This window comes from Alnus glutinosa, chromosome 4 (genome assembly GCF_958979055.1).
Source record: "Alnus glutinosa chromosome 4, dhAlnGlut1.1, whole genome shotgun sequence".
NCBI lineage: Eukaryota > Viridiplantae > Streptophyta > Magnoliopsida > Fagales > Betulaceae > Alnus > Alnus glutinosa.
In genome coordinates, this window is record NC_084889.1 from 13246909 (window position 1) to 13267133 (window position 20225).

The 20225-nt window shown below is 35.7% G+C and overlaps 1 protein-coding gene and 1 long non-coding RNA gene across 2 annotated transcripts; one reads left to right on the plus strand and one right to left on the minus strand.

Annotated features, from left to right (window-relative positions):
• Positions 1–589: 589 nt before the first annotated feature.
• LOC133865477 (uncharacterized) lies at positions 590–7926 on the minus strand. Its single transcript, XR_009899749.1, has 5 exons — positions 7701–7926; positions 6632–6671; positions 4098–4341; positions 3538–3653; positions 590–2652 (listed from the first exon to the last, which is right to left on the minus strand). It is a non-coding gene; the product is annotated as an uncharacterized LOC133865477 (long non-coding RNA).
• On the plus strand, positions 876–3414 carry LOC133865476 (uncharacterized). The gene is made up of 2 exons (XM_062301885.1): positions 876–2655; positions 3083–3414. The coding sequence occupies exons 1-2, from the start codon at positions 876–878 to the stop codon at positions 3190–3192; spliced, it is 1890 nt and encodes a 629-aa protein (XP_062157869.1). The 3' UTR covers positions 3193–3414.
• Positions 7927–20225: the final 12299 nt, after the last annotated feature.

A 20225-nucleotide genomic window follows, 5' to 3' on the forward strand; every position in this document is an offset into this window, starting at 1 on the left:
TTAGGGATCCCCTTGTGCTATGTCCCCCTCCGTTTGCTTGTAATGCTAAACTCCTTTGGGGAGACTTAATTAAGAAAGTTAGTCCATATTAAGAAGATGAATTATTCGCATTGAGTAGTGGATAGATTATAAAGATGCACTGATAAGTCACACGAACATTAGTTCTTTAGTAGGTGAGAATCGATTTTGGAGTGTTCTAATTGCAATTGGGTTAATTTTATTGGAGTGTTAATTAGCACATAGAACAACCTAATAATATCATGTGGCACTGACGTACTGCATGGGATAGGCCCTGATCAATAAGTCAGGAATTTGAATGTGAAAGATCATGATCGAGACTCCGGCCAGAAAGCTAATTTCTCATTTGGAATATGAATTGTTGACATTAAGTGAGTAGATTATAATAATTTTTATGAGTGCTAAAAAAATCTCAAGTTAATTTCTTATCATGCAAGGCTGAAATTTATAATTAGAGGTTACCAAGTGGTTACACCTTTAGCGAGAATTCTAAAAAATTTGATGCCCTCGTGACTATTAGTCCTTCATCTCAAGCACGTACGTAAAAAAAATGCAGAAAGTACAACAAGCGTCAGAAGTGGAATAATTCACCCTTTCATCCCCTACCAGAAGAGCAGAATTGTGAGGCCTAAACCTATCTCTAAAATAAGGAACAATTTCAAATATGGAAGTTGCGTCAAAAGTTTTAGATTATAAAACCCTACTTTTTCGTCGGCTACTAGGTGTAACTACACCAGTACACGGGCAGCACTCCACTTACTTTCCAATACTTTCCTTTCTCTGCTGAATCTTTTTACTACACATATAGCCTAAAACTGATCAAATCCAATACACTAAACTCAATCTTGTTCAATACCATGGATTCTCATTCACTGAAGAAAAACAAGACTTGCACCAATCCATCTTGTTTCTTTTGCAGCATGGAAGAGCCAGAATCGTCACTCAGGAGAGCGGGAATGGAAAACTGTTTCAAGGAAATGCCCCTAACAGAAAACCAAGAACATGTCTTGGTGCTCAGCGGTCTATGGCATATCGCCATGACTCACCCTGATGATCCAAAGTTCCCGTCTCTCGGCATCTTCAACTGCATGGCAAACTTAATCAACAAGGGTATTAATGATAGAAACTGGCTTTTGAGGGGCCAAAACATATATATACCCTACTATGCTGCTCATGTGATTGGCTCTTACACTATGAACAAGGTGGAGTTCGCAGAAATGGCCGTCCAATCGGGTGTCATACCGCCATTAATGGAGCTCTTCAGAGGAAAGATCAGCTGGGTTGAGCAAAGGGTTGCGGTTCGAGCTCTCGGACACCTCGCTAGCTACGAGAAAACGTTTCAATCGGTGGCGGTGTATGAAGAAGAGGTTGTTAATTTAGCCACGACACTCGCTTCTACCTGTCTGGAAGTTGTATACGTTAACTTTGTAGGAGTGAAGAACATAGATAAGAAATTGAAGTATCATTGTGATTTACTGACTAGAGGTGTTGGGGATTCGGAGATGGAGGACCGGAAGGCTGAGGAATGGGCTAGCCAACTCCAGTGTTGGTCTCTTTATCTTTTAAATTGCTTTGCTTGCAAAGAAAGGTGTTTGAATCTCATTTGTAGGCAAGATTTCTTGAGAAATTTATGTGACATGTGGGGAGGATTGGTGAATCACACGTCACCTGCTGGGTTTGGCCTTATTAGAATCTTGTGTTACAGTAAAGATGGAAGAAAAAGCATTGCTGAATCAAAAGAGATTATAGAGACTCTCTGTAATCTCTCGAGGTCTTCGGATGATTGGCAGTATATGGGCATCGACTGTCTTTTGTTACTTCTCAAAGATCATTGCACAAGGTACAAAGTTTTTGAGGTAATTTTCTTTTTTCTTATGGATTTGGTTGAACTAGGAAGCCTTGGAGATAGATCAAACATAGGTGAAGCAATCACAAAGCTGCTACTTTTAGATCACAAAAAATGCAAGTTCAAAAACCAGGAAGTTCAAAAAGCTTTGCAAGAGTTATGGATTTTGAAAGTAGAGAGGAGGAAGAAGGAGAAACTAATGAGTGAAGAAAAAGTTGAAGAGAGAAGGGTTATAGTAGGTCTGATAAAACAACAAGCAAACCATATGTTTTGGTTAGGGGAGATTGAAGAAGCTGCAGGTAAATATTCTGAAGCATTAGAGTTGTGCCCGTTAAAGCTAAGAAAAGAGAGAATGGTGCTACATAGTAATAGAGCTCAGTGTCATTTGCTGCTTAGAGACGCGGACTCTGCCATTAGCGACTCAACTCGAGCTCTTTGCCTCTCCATGCCTGCAAATTCCCACAGTAAAAGTCTTTGGAGAAGATCACAAGCTTATGACATGAAAGGGTTGGCCAAAGAAAGCTTGATGGACTGCATGATGTTCATCAACGGTTGCGTCAAGTCGGGCCATACAAAGCGCGTGAAGATCCCATACTACGCGGCTCGTATGATCAGCAAACAGATGGACGCCACATGGCTATTCGCCAATGCCAAGTCAAAGACAACGAGGGGTCAAGTGCTAAGAAAAGAACAAGAATCTGACGGCCGTGACTATGTTATAAGCACCAATGGCGAGCAACAACATGGTGAAATGATGAGGATGATGATGGAGAACAAAGATTTTGTATCTGGTAAGTTTGAGTTTTGCCATCATAAATGTCAGAATATATGATATATACTAAAATAACTAGAGAATAGAAATCTGAATTCAATACTGTAATCTGCATGTGTGTTCTAATTAAACTGTGCACAGAAAGTATTTATTTATAGTTGAACAAGACCGGTTAAAATAAAAAATACGACAAAAGAACAAATCGACAATATTAAAGAATAAAATCAATCTATATATATATAGGAAAATATAATCAATCTAGACAAAAAATTAAATCAATCAGATAAATAAGACAAATCTAGAATATATTTTAACAATAAATATAGTTTAAAATCACTGCAATTAATTTGAATTTCAAATGGATTTTGGTACCCTTTTCCAGTCTGTATAACTTTTTAGGGTTAGCTATGCAAAGTGTCAATCACTTTTGATAATAACTTTTTCAGGTCTGTCAACCATTATAGAAGAACCTTTGCTCGTAAAAGAAGTGAGGAGGAGAAAAGTGGAAAGGGCTAGAAGGAGATCAAAGAAAGCTGCTGTAGCGAGATCAATGTAAGTCCAGTTGGATATATATATCTTGGAGCAAAGATACAGTGTGGGGCATCAGATTCATCATATCTGATAAAAAAATTTGGACGAGTGCTAAGATCGTAAATGCTTGTAAAAGTTTCCAAAATTTCCAATTTCGGACGATTAGTTAGTTTGATTTCACAGATGAGCAGGAGAACTGTAGCTTTGCACAGATTAGCAAATTTCGGAATGAATGGGTATTTTTGAAGTGGCTGTGAGTAGTATCATATGTGCATGCTAGTGTGGTAGGTGGATGACCACTTCACCTTATTGAATAAAAAAGGTTTCGGATAAAGAATTATAACAAGATAAAAACACGAAAAAGGTGTACCTTCCATAACTTGACTTTCTGGCTTAAATGGCCCCTTTCTCGTTTAAATTCAATGAAACATGCATGCATTATGATCCTTGGGCACTTTTCCTAAAGGTCACTTTTATGGCTGGCACCTAAGAAATTACAAAACAAAAACAAAACAGATGTTACAAAACAAAGAACATTATAGTACTTTTATGCAGAAAATAGAAGAAAAATATTGGAGATGGAGGTAGCTGCGGTTTGATTTTTCTTTTCTCGATCTGTTCCAGTAATTATTAATACATATAACCTTATATACTTCATTCAACCAATCATTCAAGACAATGCATATGTATGGAGAAATTCTAATCCATGTATCTCACCTATTAATTAAAGTTAACAAGTTTAAACATTGCAAAAAGTAATTAAACATAGGTTACGTGTCTTCTCATTGCACTATTGCCAAAAGGCCCTGGCCTGATGGTACGGTTGATGTTATCTTCATAACCTAAAATGTCTGCTCCAACTACCTAATTATAATCAACCTTTCCCCCAGAATTATAACAGAAGGAAAGAAGATTTGTCTCTCTTTTAACCTTTAAGCCATGAGAGAAATTGAGGAAGATGTCTTCAAAGATTGAAGCCAATTCCGATCCATGCATGGAGATAGCATCCATGACAATGATATCTTCTGAATCTTGATGCAGGCAAGGCAAATCTAGTCGAATTAATCATTTTCACCACATCACGCATAATGAGAATCGAATTACCCCTCTGCTGCTGGTGATTTTCTACTTTGATCCAACATCTTGTCAGGAGTTGGTTTTGGCTTGCCCCTGTCTATTAAATCAGTAAAGTGTTAGGTTTTAGTATTTTCAAATTTAATGTCAAAACAAGTTGAGTAGTAAGGTTTAAGTTTAGGATTGAGTCAATGAAATATTGGTGCTGGAATTGAGGGTTTAAAAATCTTGTTTGAACAAAATCTCTAGTTCAAACGAGAGTGTGCATCATGATCCAAAATGCCTTGATCGCAACCATGGTTGTAGGTCATTGATCGAAGGAATGAAGTACTTAAAGTCAAGTTTCAGAATACCTTGTTTGAAGGGTGTTTGAATGAGAGGAACCCAGAATGCCTCATTGAAGTTTTGTATGAACTTTGTTTGATTGTTGCAATGTGAAAAATGGTGAAATCCTAAATCTCATTCAACCGGAACTTTTCTCATTCGAACGATGTTGCCGCAAAGTATTTTAATCTTAACTTGACTTGACCTATGCATTTGTATTTTGGGATCTTTTCATTGCACATTGGTCGACATGTCAGTACGTAGACTTATTGATTTCCCACCATTGAATTTACAACATCACAAAATGCTCATCTTTCTTAAAGAAATTATTTGTTCCCACCAGAAATGGTATGCAAATGGTTACAATAAATATTTCTCTAGGATACAATAAAGCCCATAAAACTTCTGTTGTTTAGTTGCATTTTGCACAAATGAAATTCAATCCGAATACCCTAAGATTTACTATTATAGCAAGAGACAGAGACTCAAAAAAGTACAGATTTATTTGTTAACTATTAATCTAACTGTCATAAACTGCTAATTTAACAGTCATAAACTGCGATTTTAACAGAAACTGAATTCCGATCATTAGATCAAATAAATATCATCGATTATTTAATAATAACCATTAGATCGTAATTATTTAATCTTGACTGTTAGATCAAAGTTGATTTGATTTTACAGTTTACTTTAGTGATGGTCCAGTAAATCCAACAACTGGATTTACCTAAGAAGCATCCTACAATCTATATTAAACCACCAGATCGAATGATCCTAATGCTAAAATGGAATAGTCATGATTAGATTGCTCCGTACTCTGATACTTCGTGCTAAGTGCGCCATCAAGGCGCCACTAGTGCCCACTGCCACGTACGCGGGTGTGTGCGTGTGCACCCGAAACTTTGCACTGTACTAAAGTATACACTTAAGTACATACATCCGAGCATTAATTTAAATAATTAAAGTATATTAGATGTTATAAATGCTAACTACACTTTCCTTTATTTTCATGTGAGACTCTTTTTATTTAATGCTCTTTAATACTTTCAATTTAAAACATTCCAAAAAATCAAAATAAATATAGCTAGGTACATATTAATTTTGAAAATGCTTTAACACTCACCTGTAACGCCCCGCCTTTTACAAAATGACGTAAGACGTGACATTACGACATCAACAGAGTTATAAATTGACAGCGGAATATATATTTTTAACAATAACACATTAGAGCTTCTAACAAAAATACTTCAAAATATATAGAAATAGTGTAATTAAATAATTACACATTGAAATAGTATTTGTGCCACATACGGCACGAATAATTTACAAACATTATAATCATAGCATTATTAATACATACCAACAAAAATATAAATATTGTTCACCGAATATAATAATAATAATGGACTAGACATAGTAGTCCACAAAAATGAGAGGCATCCTAACCTCAGACACTGCTACCAAGATCACCTAAAGGTCTGAACAATCTTGATACTCATCTTCTTCATAACATGTACTAATATATAATACAGAGAGAAACAATAATACAAAAATACCTAGTGAGTCCACTGTTTTCAATAATATGATGATTACTGATTTATTTAACAATATACGATGCAATGATATAATGTAATGACAGTTTTATATGCACAGTCTTAATTATTTTTTTCTTGCACTCCTCTCATACCAGGGCCATTAAATTCCTGTTCGTTTAAGCGGCTAATTATTAGAGCACAGACTCCCTTATCATGTTTTCTTAACTTTTCCGCACTAGTAGTCAAAATAGCATACTTAGTACATTGGTCATCCCGACAACCAAGTATATTGACCATCCTGACAGTTAATTAAGTAGCCATCCCAACAGTCAACTTGTACTTATTATTGTTTTTCGTACGGGTGGTATGCCTGTCCATTGGTCATCCCAACAACCAACTTGTTATTAATCCTGTATCAAAATTATTAACAGTATGCAATACACTATTCCTATACATATAATTAAATAAAACACAAATCACAACATTATAGAAAACAACCACGTATGATCCTCAATGAGTAAGAATACTCACAGTTCTTTCCTGCTTCAAAAAGTATTCACAGAAATGATAACTGCATAATTATATACATGCAATAATAAATTAGTATAAAATACTAAGAACTTATTTCAACACTTTTATCACTTTTGACTTTTAAACTACTTAACCCAATTTCTAATGTTGCTTAAATTTTATAACGGCATAAAATAGGTTAATTATATTACCACGTATTTCGTGTGAGCATTATTACGACATTTATTAATTAAGGACTAAAATACCCTTTAATTAAAACGACATTATAAAAGCTTATCTATTTTTGTACCAAATCGATATAGTGACTCAATTAACATAATTAATGGGTTTTATATTTTAAAAGTACACAAGCAGTACAATATAAATAATCCTTATTTTAATCTTATAAATTTTGGGTGGAATAACGGCATTAGTATTAGTAGTGCCTAATATTACATTTAAAACATTTAGGCGGCGTAACAGCGCTCTTGTAAAAATTGTTATTTTTACTCAGACATCACAATGACGTGATTTATTACTTAAATACGCCACTAAAATATCCTGTTAAAAACATGACCTAAAATATTAGATACTTAAAATAATAAAAACTGTAAAATTACAAAATATTAAAAGAAAATTAATAACTTAGAAATTATATAAAATAAATCAAATCCTTTAATTAAATACTTACCAAATATCTCAAACCATCCGCACTAGGATTGACCAAGTCAGAGGTAAAAGATTTTTATTTTCTTTATTTTATTTCTTTGCTTTTTGTCTCTTCTTTTTGTATGTCCACCGAATGCCCAAGGAGAGAAGAGCTTGTTCTTATTTTTAGAAAAAGTGAGTAATATAAAACAAGAGGCTTACGAGAGAGAAAGTGAGGTGGGTCCTATAGTCTTCTTTTCCTTTTTGTTTCTTTTCCATTTTCTTTTATCAAAGTTGACTCAAGACTCCTCTACTTCCTTTATCCTTACTTCCTCTTCTTCTTCCTGTACGCCTACTTCTTCCTCTTTTTCATTTCTTTTGCTTTTTATATTTTGTACACACAAATCAAAGAGAAACGAGAGAGAGTTAGAGAGAGTCTTACCCAAAAGGCTCCTGATTTCCTTCTTGTCAAAGCCAACCCGAGAGAGTGTTTCTAACTAATTAAGAGAAGTAAGGTGAAAGAGATGAGAAACTACAGCTACTGCATCAAACAAAGAGTGATGCAGAGAAAGAGAGGAGAAAGAGCTAGAACCGAGAGAATTGAAGGAGTTGTGCGATGAACCTGAAGGGCTCCTTTACTGAGAGAGAAGCAGAGACGCTAGAGAGTTTTCTTGTTTACAAAGAAAATGAGATGAAATGAATCAAGAGAGAGGCTCCTCTATTTATATACAAACGAGAGGTTAGGATTGCCTTGAGTAAAATTGATCAAGGGCTGAGAGACAAATCGTGGAGAGAACGTATGTGGACGGCGGCACCTGCGCGTGAACGTTGAGCTGTCTTAAAATATCATCAATTTTTATCTCTAACTGATACTTAGGTCCTAACGTAGCATTATACTTTTGCTAACTGATCAGTTCTCCCTTGCCTTTCTCTTGTAGTAGCCACTGGGTTGGGCTCTTTGTACATGCAGAAAAATGCAAGACCAACAAGTTTTCGGTCCGTAACTGGCGTGGATTGGGCTGGGCATAATAACATGTAAAATCTGTAAATGTATAGTGCCAACTGGGCTAGGTTCGTGTGCCTAAAAAATGAACATGGGTTAGGCTGAATTCAAAACAATGGTAATTACATAACTGAATTTTCGTCCTATTCAAAGGTATAATTTTTTGCAGATATTTTCTGGTATTAAATGAAGTCCAAAAATTATGAAATTTATAGGGTAGCTAGAGAACTTCGAGACAAGCGTTCTGGCATTTGAATCAACCAAAACGGAGTTCGTTTGACCCTATTTCCAATATTCCAAAGTTTGAGGTCCGTTTGAACTCTTATTAATCTAAAACTATAAAAGTTTCTTAATAAATGAATATTTATTTTCATAAATATTCATATTTATTCTTCTGCCTTATTATTAGGTCATAAATCAAATTTTAAAATATTTTATTCAGTATCTTAAAATACGGGGTGTTACACACTCTGCTTTGACCACAAGTTTTTAAGTTCTCAAGTTGAACTATTATTCAATTCAAATTTCAAAACCAAGTCCCTGATTATTGAGCGTGAGTTTGACCTTCTGGATTTTTGGGGTATTCTCATTCCACATGTTTTTTCGTAGAGGAATGCTAGAGCTCATTCTAGTGTCATTTTGGGGTCATTCTATGCTGACATGACACTCTGTATTTTTTAATAAAAACATGAGAGAAAAATCAAGCTGTAGTTTTTCTTTATTAAAAACAGGATGTCATGTTAAGAACACTAGATGGAGCTTTAGCACGTCTCTTTTTTGTACCCAACGTTGGAATCCTTTTCCATTATCCTCTACGGCACTGGTTTGGAAATTTACTTGAACACTAATTCATGCCATAGGTGACGTGTCTTCATTTTATGTCTACCTTCGTGGTACAACCATACATGTCACTCCTGATTATGTCTCAAGAGTTTTAGGAGTTCCCATTGTTCCTCATCCTTATTACCCTTTTACTAGTGGGACTGTTCTAGATAAAGATACTATGATGACATGTTTTTGTAGTAATGATACTCGTTGGCTTCCTTTGTCTGATGTTGTCAAAATTAAAATATTTTTTGTTCTACGTAAACTCATTCGTAGGATTGTCCCTTGTGCATTACACTCAAATTGGGTTGGATAGATTGTACTTGCTCTATGTTCTAATCAACGAACTTTTTGTTGATTTCGAGAGTCATTTTTGTAGAGTCGTTTTTGATTGGTTTTAGCTTATAGTCATCAAACTCTCGCTTAGATCTTCCGTTTTTCATGCTTGATCCCTCGTTTTGATGTTCATGAGGGTGTTCCTATTCCAAATTCTGAGCCACAAGTTCCACACCTGTCTCCCTAAAGCAGCTTTGACTATTCAGCGGAACTGTGCTCATATGGCTGAACCTTGACAAGCTCAAGCTGATGATGTTGATGCTGATGTTGATGATATCAGAACTTGCCAAAATGACTCCTATAAACTTGCCAAAATAAGTCATATCCTCAAACCATAGGTAATGCCACAGGCCAGGATCTAACTCTTTAATTAAATACCTGCAGCCTGGTCAAATCTTTCAAGGCCTTCAGAAACAATGGCTCTGCCCTCTTCGGTTTCGATATCTAAAGGTAGGCCAAATAATGTAAAACAAATGATGTTTTATAGGTAGAAACAAATTAAAGTATAAGTCCACCTTAATTAGCACATCCGGAATATGTCAACATGCAGTGAACTCAGGTAATTTAATTATAAAAAAATTAGTAAACCACATGAGTATTATGCCACAGTGTTTTTGTCAAATAACAAGGTAGGAAATTATATATGTTCACGCAATATAACTGTAGTGCATGATATTTCACGTGAACAAGTCATGGTTTAACTTCATACGATCTATTTGAGCCTTTAACCCCTTCTCGGTAAGGCTTGTGTGATGTCCCGAATATTATTTACCATTTTAAGAATAAAATTTATTGAATAAATGACTAAAATTAATTAGACAAGTGGAAAATACAACAAGACGCATGGAGAATATTTTATAGTCCAAAGAAATAAATTATATAAGTGAAAAATGTGAGAAAATGAATTAGAAAGGATATAGAAAATTGAAAATAAAGAAAATAAGTGAAATTAATGTGGCGCGTCTGGGTGGCACAAGAGGCTCATCCGGACGGTACCTTATCAACACGAGGTGGACGCCTCATTTCACGCGCGTCCAGACGCCTGACTTAATGCTTCCGGACGGCTAGCAACGGGTGGCGCACGCCTACTTAAACGGCGAGTGTTCGGATGACCTTCTTAAATGGCGTGCGTTCGGACGGCTTGTGATGCCTGTCGGGACGAGGTCTAATTTAAAGAAGGTAAAACGCCCTTTTCTTCTCAGCAGCTCCGAATTTCTCTATTTTTCTGTACGTTTTTTCACCTAAAAACCGTGATATCTGGAAATCCAGCTGTCGAATCTTAGATCCAACTTAGATAACGTAACCCTCAAAGCCCAATCTACGTTTTGACCAAACGTTTTGAGGTAAATCCCTAAACTCGCAATTTTTGGAGATTTTTAATAAATCTTTTAGAATGAGTTTAACTTAGTGTTTTTTCTAGATTTTATATGGTTTGGAGTTGCTAGGAGTTTCCCGAGCATTTGGTCTTGGCGTGGCAAATTTTTGGTAAGTTTTCATAGACCCTATTTTTGGGTATTTTGTTAAAGTGCTATTTTATGTGATTAATCCTAAGTAATGCTTATGAGTTAGCAATATTGTGATTATTAAAGTGATTAGAAATTTTGAATTTATTTAGGGATTTTAGGGTTTTATGGGTAAATTAGCAATGTGGCTTTTGAGCGATTCAAAATGCTACCTAGTGTGATTATTTGGTTAAAATACTAAATAATGCAATGTATTGTATTTTTAGCGGCACTTTACGGTTGAGCTTAGAGTCGTTTGGAGTTGGGAGTACAAGCAATCTGAGGTGAGTATTCTACTCACTGAGAAAATATATTTTTATATATTATGGATTTGTAAAATATATATTGTTTTATAATTCCGAACCGACCATATGATGAAATATATATATATTTTGGATAATTTGAATAGTTTGATTATATTCAATTATATCAATGATGTTTAAGAATTGATTCATGAGTGAAGTGTGTTGAATTGTTTTAAAGTGTTTGAGTGTGTGCTGCAGTTGAGATTTAAATTATGCAAATTGTTTGAGAACATGTCATGTTGAAATTGTTTATGTTTTATGAAGAAACTATGATTTGAATGATTTCAAAGTGTTTGATGAAATGTTGGATTTGTTTAGTTTGGAGAAAACATGATTTAGCAACTGCATGATTTTGTAGCATGATACAATAGTGAAATATATACTGGTCAAGCACAGAGCATAGAGCATGTAGTATAGAGCATACATACAACAGCAATACAACAGTAACAGAACGCAGTAAACAACAGTAAACACAGTTAAACAACAGTTATCAATATCGTGGAAACCCAAGCCACAGTAAACCTAGTTTCATGCATAGGATATATAGCATTGTTTTATGAGTGATGTTTTTATGTTATGAGTAGTTTTTACTAGACGTATTGGTATGCATAAGTGTCTTAAATGAAAAACGCTTATGTATATTTTCATCGGATGGTTGCATGTGTTTAAGAAACATTGAACTTGAATGTACATGGATTCATGACTGACTAGGTGCGAGTAATGATATGTCTATGAGTAAGAAGATTGATTGTTATTGTTCTTCAGAAAAGGCTTGTTAGCATAATAGAGTTTCACTCTAGTGTTCACATGATCTACTAACGTTCAAGGCATTAAACTGAAATACGATTAGAGATGGCGTTGCGAGTATTATGTTGAAGGATGATATCCTAGTATGGAAGAGTAAGATATTATGTTTTCTTGCTTAAGATGTGTAGATGTGATATCTGTAATGGAGTGATCGCGTGCACATATGTCTGAGCCACTATTCAAAAGTATTATTATAGAGGGGTCTATATGTAAAAATTTTCAAGGAGAGATGACTGGAACTTCTACATATGTTCACAGTTATATAGTATGTTTTAAATGTTTTCTAGATAGTCAATGTTTACTGTATTAGCTATTGGTAAATTGTGGCTGATATAGTGCTCGCATGACTAAAAATAAAAGAAAAAGTTGGTTCTTTGTGAAAACTCAGTTAGTTTAATATCACTGAGGTTTTAGTATGTTTTATACTAAGACGGTGTTCTCATTCTTTCACCTATGCGGATGTGGATACCACCACAGCCGTGTAGATGATATTCCTATGATTGCAGATACTTCTGATACGGATGATGATCCGGTAGCATTTTATTTGGGTTATTACGATTGAAGCCCGTAGCGACAGTCGTAGTGGGATGGACTATGGTGTCCTTATTGAGTACTTTTGTGTATGGCTTGTGACGTATGTGTCACGTATTCTTTTATATAAGCTATTCTTTTGTAATAATTATATGTTGTTAAGCTTTAAACAATTAGACTTGTGTTATGGCTCACTTTTGTTTAGACAACAAGTTATTTATAGTTATGCTTTTTCACTATATTTGATGGTATCATGATGTATTCCACTGTAGATATAACTCTGTATATCAGGTGCATGTTTTGGGCACGTGCCATATGTTGGCTGAGCGACACGTAATCGTGCCACTGTGATGGCTTATTTTACGTTTGCATAGAAAAAAAAAAAAGAAGGGTCGTCATAGCTTGTGTGTCCTGATAGACTTCTGGTACAATATTGATGTCCTAGTAAAGCTTAATAGCAAGCCACCACTAGTAGTTCAACCGAGTCTGACCCTGAGAGATCCACACCCTTAGTGATGCTGCAGAGCGTGACCACCATCCGCACATGGCCAAGCTAGTTACTAACAATCATTGGATCCAACGCCAAACAATATAAAAATATATTGTGGACCATAGGGTTGTCCTTATATAATGGTAAGGACATGGTTGCCATTCGTACACAACACGCAATGTCATACGATGCAATTAATTATTGTCTTTTACAAACATGGACTTATAAAAATCACAGTATACAACATTTCACTTACAAATGCTCAATTTACACAAAAGATATAATTCACAATATTTGCAAAAATATTTCATGTGAATATAAAAGCATGCACGTTTGATACATATAAAATAAGTATGCCATAGAAGAGTGGCAACAAGTATCTGTGTGAGCTTAATTCATCTTGATCGTAGAAGTATTCTTGGTAACCGTCCTCGAATTCGCTAACACTTTACTCTATAGGGCATTTTTGCGACACACATGACTCACATTCCATCCAAAAAGACGGAAAAAATTAATAGATGAGCTAACTTGTCACAGTTTGGTAGTTGTGGGGGTTGAAAGTCATTTTTTGAATTTTGGAGGCTAAATAGCTTAACTTGTCACAATTTGGTAGTTTGTGGGAGTCGAATGTCACTTTTTAAACTTTAGAAGATAATACGTAAAAGTTGTCATATTTCCGCCTTGTTGGGGGGAGTAAAGTATGTTTTTCCCAAATAAATATATTTAATTTAAACTATATTAGCAATTATAAACCCGAAAAACCTTTATTTTATTTTAATAGAAATGGTTTCCAATGAAGTGTTGTAATCCCCTAAATTAAACTCTCAAAGCCTTTAAATTGTACACTTTTAAAATAATTCTTTCCCTGAACATTCGAGTTCCCACTCGAACAATCAAGATCTTCTTTTCCCGAACGTTCGAGTTTTCATTCAAACGATTGAGATATCAGCCATTTGAGTGTGCTAGAAGCCATATAAGGCTATCCTTACGCCCAAAAAACCCTACATTCACCATTTCTTTAGACCTAAAAACCCTAGAGAAGAGAGAGGTCCTAGAGAGAGAAAATGTTACTTGCTATTTTTTCTCTAATTTCTAATGGACATAATTATTATTGTCATTATATAAAAAGAATATCTCGTACTAGGGCAAATTTCTTCTGGTTAAGAAAGGGTTTAATATTTTTTACATTTATTTGATCAATTTCTTGGTTTATGGTTTAGTTTAGTTTATAATCGCCTACTAACCTCTAACTGCTCCAAACTGCTAACCGCTAATCACTAACCACTTTTGTAGGAAGTTGGCGGAGGCGTTTATTAACCAATAGCCGCCTACCCATATATATATATACATAAAAAATGAAGTCGTTTCATATGGGGTTTTAAATGACACCATACATTTGGCCAAATAAAAGAAAAAAAAAAATAATGCCCATAAAAAAACTTCTAAGATAAACCAAAAAAAGAGGTTTAATGAAGGCCTAACATCCAAAGATAGGCAAAAATGCCCAAATTTAAAAGCAGTTATACGATGTGGTTATAGCTTTAAATAACCGCTAGCCGGTGGTTATTTTATAACTGCTAACTGGCTAAGGCGGGGGTTGCGGTTCTAAAAATAGAATAACTGCCTAAGGTGTGGGGTTGCGGTTATAAAAATAGAAAAATAGCCTAAGAAGATTACGGTTAGCGGTTAGAGACAATAACCGCTAATTGCAACTGCCTTTTCACCCCTAAAGTGTGCCATGCAAACTATCAAAAAATTGTCAATGTCTCCATAAGGCCAACAATGACCCTAATTTTTTTTATTTTTTTTCAATAAGATAAAAATATGCATATAAGTTTGAAAAAAAAAACTAAAATATTAAAATTATTAAAAAAAAAAGGGGGTGCTCCGGCCACCCCCTTTAGCCAAATGGGGTGGCAGACCAACCCCTTCTTTTCTTTGTCCCTCCAAAACCCATTAAGTTTTACGGTCAACACACGGCATTGGTTCTCCCTACTTATGTTGTAGCACACCAGAGCCGGCCCAAACCGATGTCTGTCCATAGATTAAGCCCACAATATATGGCATGAAATCTCAATCTTGAAACAAAACAAAACAAAAGCAGTTAGTTATTGATGAGAAACTCACACTCTGACTTATCTTCTCTATTGCATCAAATGTTTCCTTTACTTCTTCTTCTTCTTCTTCTTCTTCTTCTTCATATATCTGGGTCATGGACAGCCCTAGATTCAGCTCATGGTACCCTTGTACTCCAATGCCTATCAAAGTAAACAAGGCAACCAGACCATGGCTGTGCTACGAGCCTACATAAAAAACTCCCGGTTCAACTCCTCCTCTACACCTGTTATGAGCCTACTTAGGATTTGTGATTGAAAAATAGGAAAAAAGATAACATTGACACTTCAAGGGGTCAATTCCTCATGCTTTTAACTTCTGGATAATTTGATGCTTGATTCAATAACATAAATTGGTTTAAATACACTGAAGCAATTAACTGAAACAAATAACTGCTTAAACCCACTATCCTAGATAACTGTTGAATCTCCCCACTAAGTCCACTAACTGCTGGACCTCCCTACTAATTAAGTACACTACTTTAGCCCATGATGAGCTATACATGACTGACCCATGATCTCCTAGCATTCAGCCCACGTTCATACTTCTCGGAAGAATTCGAAATGGTGAGGACGACGCCATTTTTAGGGAATTGAATTTACATACAAAACTGGAAAATAACATAGATGTGCCACCTAGATGTCTTGAACTATCGGTCTATCCGGTTGATCTTCAGACACGCGTCATGTGATGAACTCCCTAGATAACACATGTCATGTGTTGAACTCTCTAGCTACTATAAGACATTCATGTGTGATGAGTGCCAAATATTGTGTATTTGGACCCTTTAATTTGCATTTGTTAAACCTTTAACTTTGTTATTTTTTAATTTTTTTTTTTTTGTCAGTTTTAGTGTTTTAGTCTTTTGCATGTCATTGAGAAAAATTAACAGTTTTTATGTAGGATTGCAAAGAAGTGGAAAACTAAAATATATTGAAGATGCAAAATATAGCAATTGTAAATTTTCCTAACAAGGCAATGCTATGTGGTGAAGCAGAATTTAAAATATAAGAGGACGCAAAAATCAAAATTGCACAGGTCTTCCTACAAGACCAGGCGGCGCCAAACAGAAAAGTCAAGTTTCCTTAATAAGGAAAGGGGAGCACCGAAACATGGAAAGGGGAGCACTAAACTCATGCAGTACTACTTGCTTGCCAACACAGGCATGATTTCTTTCCATATCATGCAGCAGAAAACACATTCAGCAGCACCGAACCAGCTAGACGCACATTTTCAGTGAAGAAGCAACACGTTGAGTGGAGGTGCCAGTTAGTGCACAGAATCAAGAAACGTTTATTTATTCGACATTTGCAGCTGCTCCACCGAATCACATGGATTTCTTTGCAAAAGGAAGCAGGACCGAATATACTCTTTTTCTTTCCATAACTGGCAGTGCAAGAAACCGATTTCACATGTCCTTCTAAAAGCTAGCACGCACGTGATCTGGAAACACCGGAACAAGCACATATTCTTTCCAAACCAAGAGCCACACACACCGAACTCACGCACACCCGGCAACACATAAGACACAGGTCTTTAGGAAGTTTTAGTAGCAGCTGTGCGTGAGATTGCTTGACTTGATTTCTTTCCAAGCTGGGAAGCACCGAACCCATCCAAAGATAGGCAGCACCGAAAATTCACATGTTTTCTTTTGGAGGTGCCGAAAAACCCAAAGACTTATCACTATATATATATATATATATATCTTTCTTCTCTTTGTAAAAGGGTGACTCTGGGAGGCTACAGAAAGCATAATTATTTTTTCTATCAAGAGCTGTTACGCCTAGGACACAGCCACAATTTCTTTTTGCACATTATCCTTGTAAGTCTCTCAATTTTGATTTTTTTTTTTTTTTAAATAGAGTTTAGTATTTTATTTTTAGTCATGAGATGCTAAATCTTCAACTAATTAAGGTTGAAGATGAAACCTCGCTATCGATATCACTTTCATTCTTGTTATTTTATTTTATACAATCCTGATATCTATCAAAATATTGTTCAAATCCAATATTCAATTAATTGATTTATGTATTTTGATTGAATGATTATTTATGAAAAGTTGGATATTCAATGTGTTTCAACAGATGGATACATCGAATTATTTAATTTGAAAGAGGATATCTATTGTCATTTGTTTATAAAAAAGATACATTGGATGATTTAATTTCAATTGGATATTCACTGTGATTTGTTATTGAGTCGGATTCATTAAATGATTCATTGAGTCTTCTTGAAGCTCATAACTGAAGTGTAGATTCTGAATAAAATAGCATCCTGTAAAATAAGCATCATTACATAGAAGTGATTTTGTCCAACAGAATGCAGCCAATCACAAACTAACAAACTCCTCCTTTGGTCATTATGGGATAAAAATCACTTGACTGATTAAAAATACAATCCTGGTCCAATTCAAAAAATACTCCCTCTTTTTGTCTCAAAAGGACAGAGGGTAAAACAGAGTATAAGAAAAACCACAAAATAATTACTCCCCTCAATGTCTTAGTAGGACAAGGGTAAATAGAGTAAGAATAATCCAAGAGTTAAAAATTGTTTACAAACATCCATAATAAAATGTTTCAAAATAAATAAAACAAAGCACCACAAAAACTCAATCATCCTCAACCATGGGTGCATCATCCTCGTCATCACTGCTAGACGGATGATGGTGCTTGAGACACTCCTGGATGTCTAGCTGGCTTTGCTCCACACGGAGGTTAATAGAGTGAACCTCCTACTGCATAGAACTCATACACCCTGTAGAGATGCCAACGCCACTAAAATCTGTGCATAGCTTGCATCCTGCTGTGGAGGCGGTGGAACAATCTGAGATGAAGAAGCTATGCCCGGCATCTCAACACGAATAGGAGGCGGCTGAGGAGCTTCATCTTGATCTTTACGCCTCAGCTGGGTATTGGACTTCATCAGAGTCTGTTTGCTGAGCGGATCCTGAATCTTCATTTTAGGCTCTCTAGCCACATTAATGCCTGACTGCAAAATAATCTAGGTAATCAAGCAGCCGAAAGGGAGACCGGCATTACTCTCATCTCGGGCCTCTAGCATAATACAAGAATATGTTTGCACAAGCAGAAAGGCAATCGCAGACAAATGGCATATAAAAATTGTGCCCTCTTTAGAATCAGATCACTACGCCTAACAATAGGCCAGAGATTGTGCTGGATGATCTTCGCAAGCATACGGTGCGGGGGAGACAAAGTACCAATCCTGATGGTAGAAGCTCGCTCCTCACCCTGCGGGACAACATGAAAGAACTCTCTGAGCCCATCCAAGCAAGGGGCCAATACAACTTCATTGAAGGGACTAGCGTAAATCTAAAGGACTGGCACCCCAATAATCGGGCTGATGACCTGAGGATCAACCATAATAACATGTCCCGCAATGGTAGACTGTAGGACAACCCCATTGTCATTATTCTGCACCACCTCAAGATAAGCATAAAATTCTCGAACCAGTCTGGTGAGCACAATGCAGGCGCAATTGTGGAGGTAACCCCAGTGATAGGTCTGGATAATCTAATGGATATCATCCAGGGGAGCGACCATAATATCAGCTCTAACAACATTCCTCTCTGGAATGACTGGCCTGTTCATTATCTTGGCTTTAGAAGTTGCCACATCTTCCTCTATTCTTTGATGAACTCTGCGCTGTGGACTACCAGCAGACATGGTTATGCAAATAATAACCAACAAGATATGCCAAAAATATTCTCAAAGAAATAAGGTTCTGTCAGTTTCAAAAAAACAAAAAATTCGGCATTATAACGGCAGAAAAATGGACTTTTCCAAAAATTACAAACAACAATATAATCCAATACAGTCCAAATGAAATATTCTAATCCCAACAGCAGAGAAAACACTCACAAAAGACATCATTTATCTCAAAACATATTCCGGAATATAAAAGAAATAAACAGTTAATTAAAACTGAAAATAATGCAAAAGAAGAAAAGAAAAGACCTAGAAAAAAGATAAAGGAGCACAAAAGGACAAAAGAGGCCGGGATTATGCGAGAACCCAGGAGAAAACTCACCAAAATGACAAAAAGACAAGAAAAATGGAGCCAAAGGTGAGGGGATGTCGCGGATAAGGCTGAAACGCGATATTTAACCTTGTGGGGTCCCCGTCAGGACGCATCACTAACCCATTCGGACGTGCGATGCCACATAAGTATGAGCTGCTCCCGCCCAGACGCTTCACACCGAAAAACAGAAACTGAAGGAAAATTTGCAGAAAAAATATTTTCCCTAAAATCAGCTTCAGAACATGCATGTATAAACAAATGATATAGCAGTCAGATAGCATTTCAAAAATATGCAAAGATATAAAAGAGAGTTAAGAGTTCAATCAACACAAAAATCTCATGTAAATAGAAATTTTAAATAGATTACTCAACCCATGCAATGCGTGTGTGTAAGACTTTTTCAATAAGGTATAAAGTTCACTGATATCACTTAAAGCAATTGAATCTTCTAAACAAGAGAGAAAATTAATGAAGATCAGTCAAAAGACAAACCTTATTTTACTAGGCTAGAGCCTAACAACCCTCATTTGATACACTCCCCCTAAGATGCAACACTTTTCTTTTACTTAGTCCTTTAGTGACCGTCTATTTCCGCAATGATTTGGTCACTGACTGTTTCTTTAGAGACAAGTTCAATAACAGATTTATAACACAAAAGTAGTCGATCTTTTTATTTATCTATATTTTCTGAATTTTAAATGCTTTTTTTTTTTTTTTTTTTTTTTCCACTTGGTGCTGCAACCTAGAGAGAATGCTAGAATTTTTAGGTTCTTGGGTCAACTAGCGAGTTGGTCAATTTGACCATCTTACAAAAAAAAAAAAAAAAAAAAAAAAAAATCTCTCTTATTAGAATTTCGAGAAGCAAAAAGTCAGAGAGAAAAAAATGTACCTTATGGGAGCCTTGGATAGTGCACAAAATCATCATTAGAAAAGTAACTATCTAGCATTTTAGATACACAGGAAAAACTTGGCAAATATTAGGCATAAACTCTCAATCATATATATGCATAGTCAA

What these genes read in the sequence shown, in the direction of transcription:
- LOC133865476 (XM_062301885.1), top strand. Translation starts at nt 876, where the DNA reads ATGGATTCTCATTCACTGAAGAAAAACAAGACTTGCACCAATCCATCT. An exon ending in GAACAAAGATTTTGTATCTG is followed by an intron (nt 2,656 to 3,082) that starts GTAAGTTTGAGT and finishes TAACTTTTTCAG; the next exon opens with GTCTGTCAACCATTATAGAA.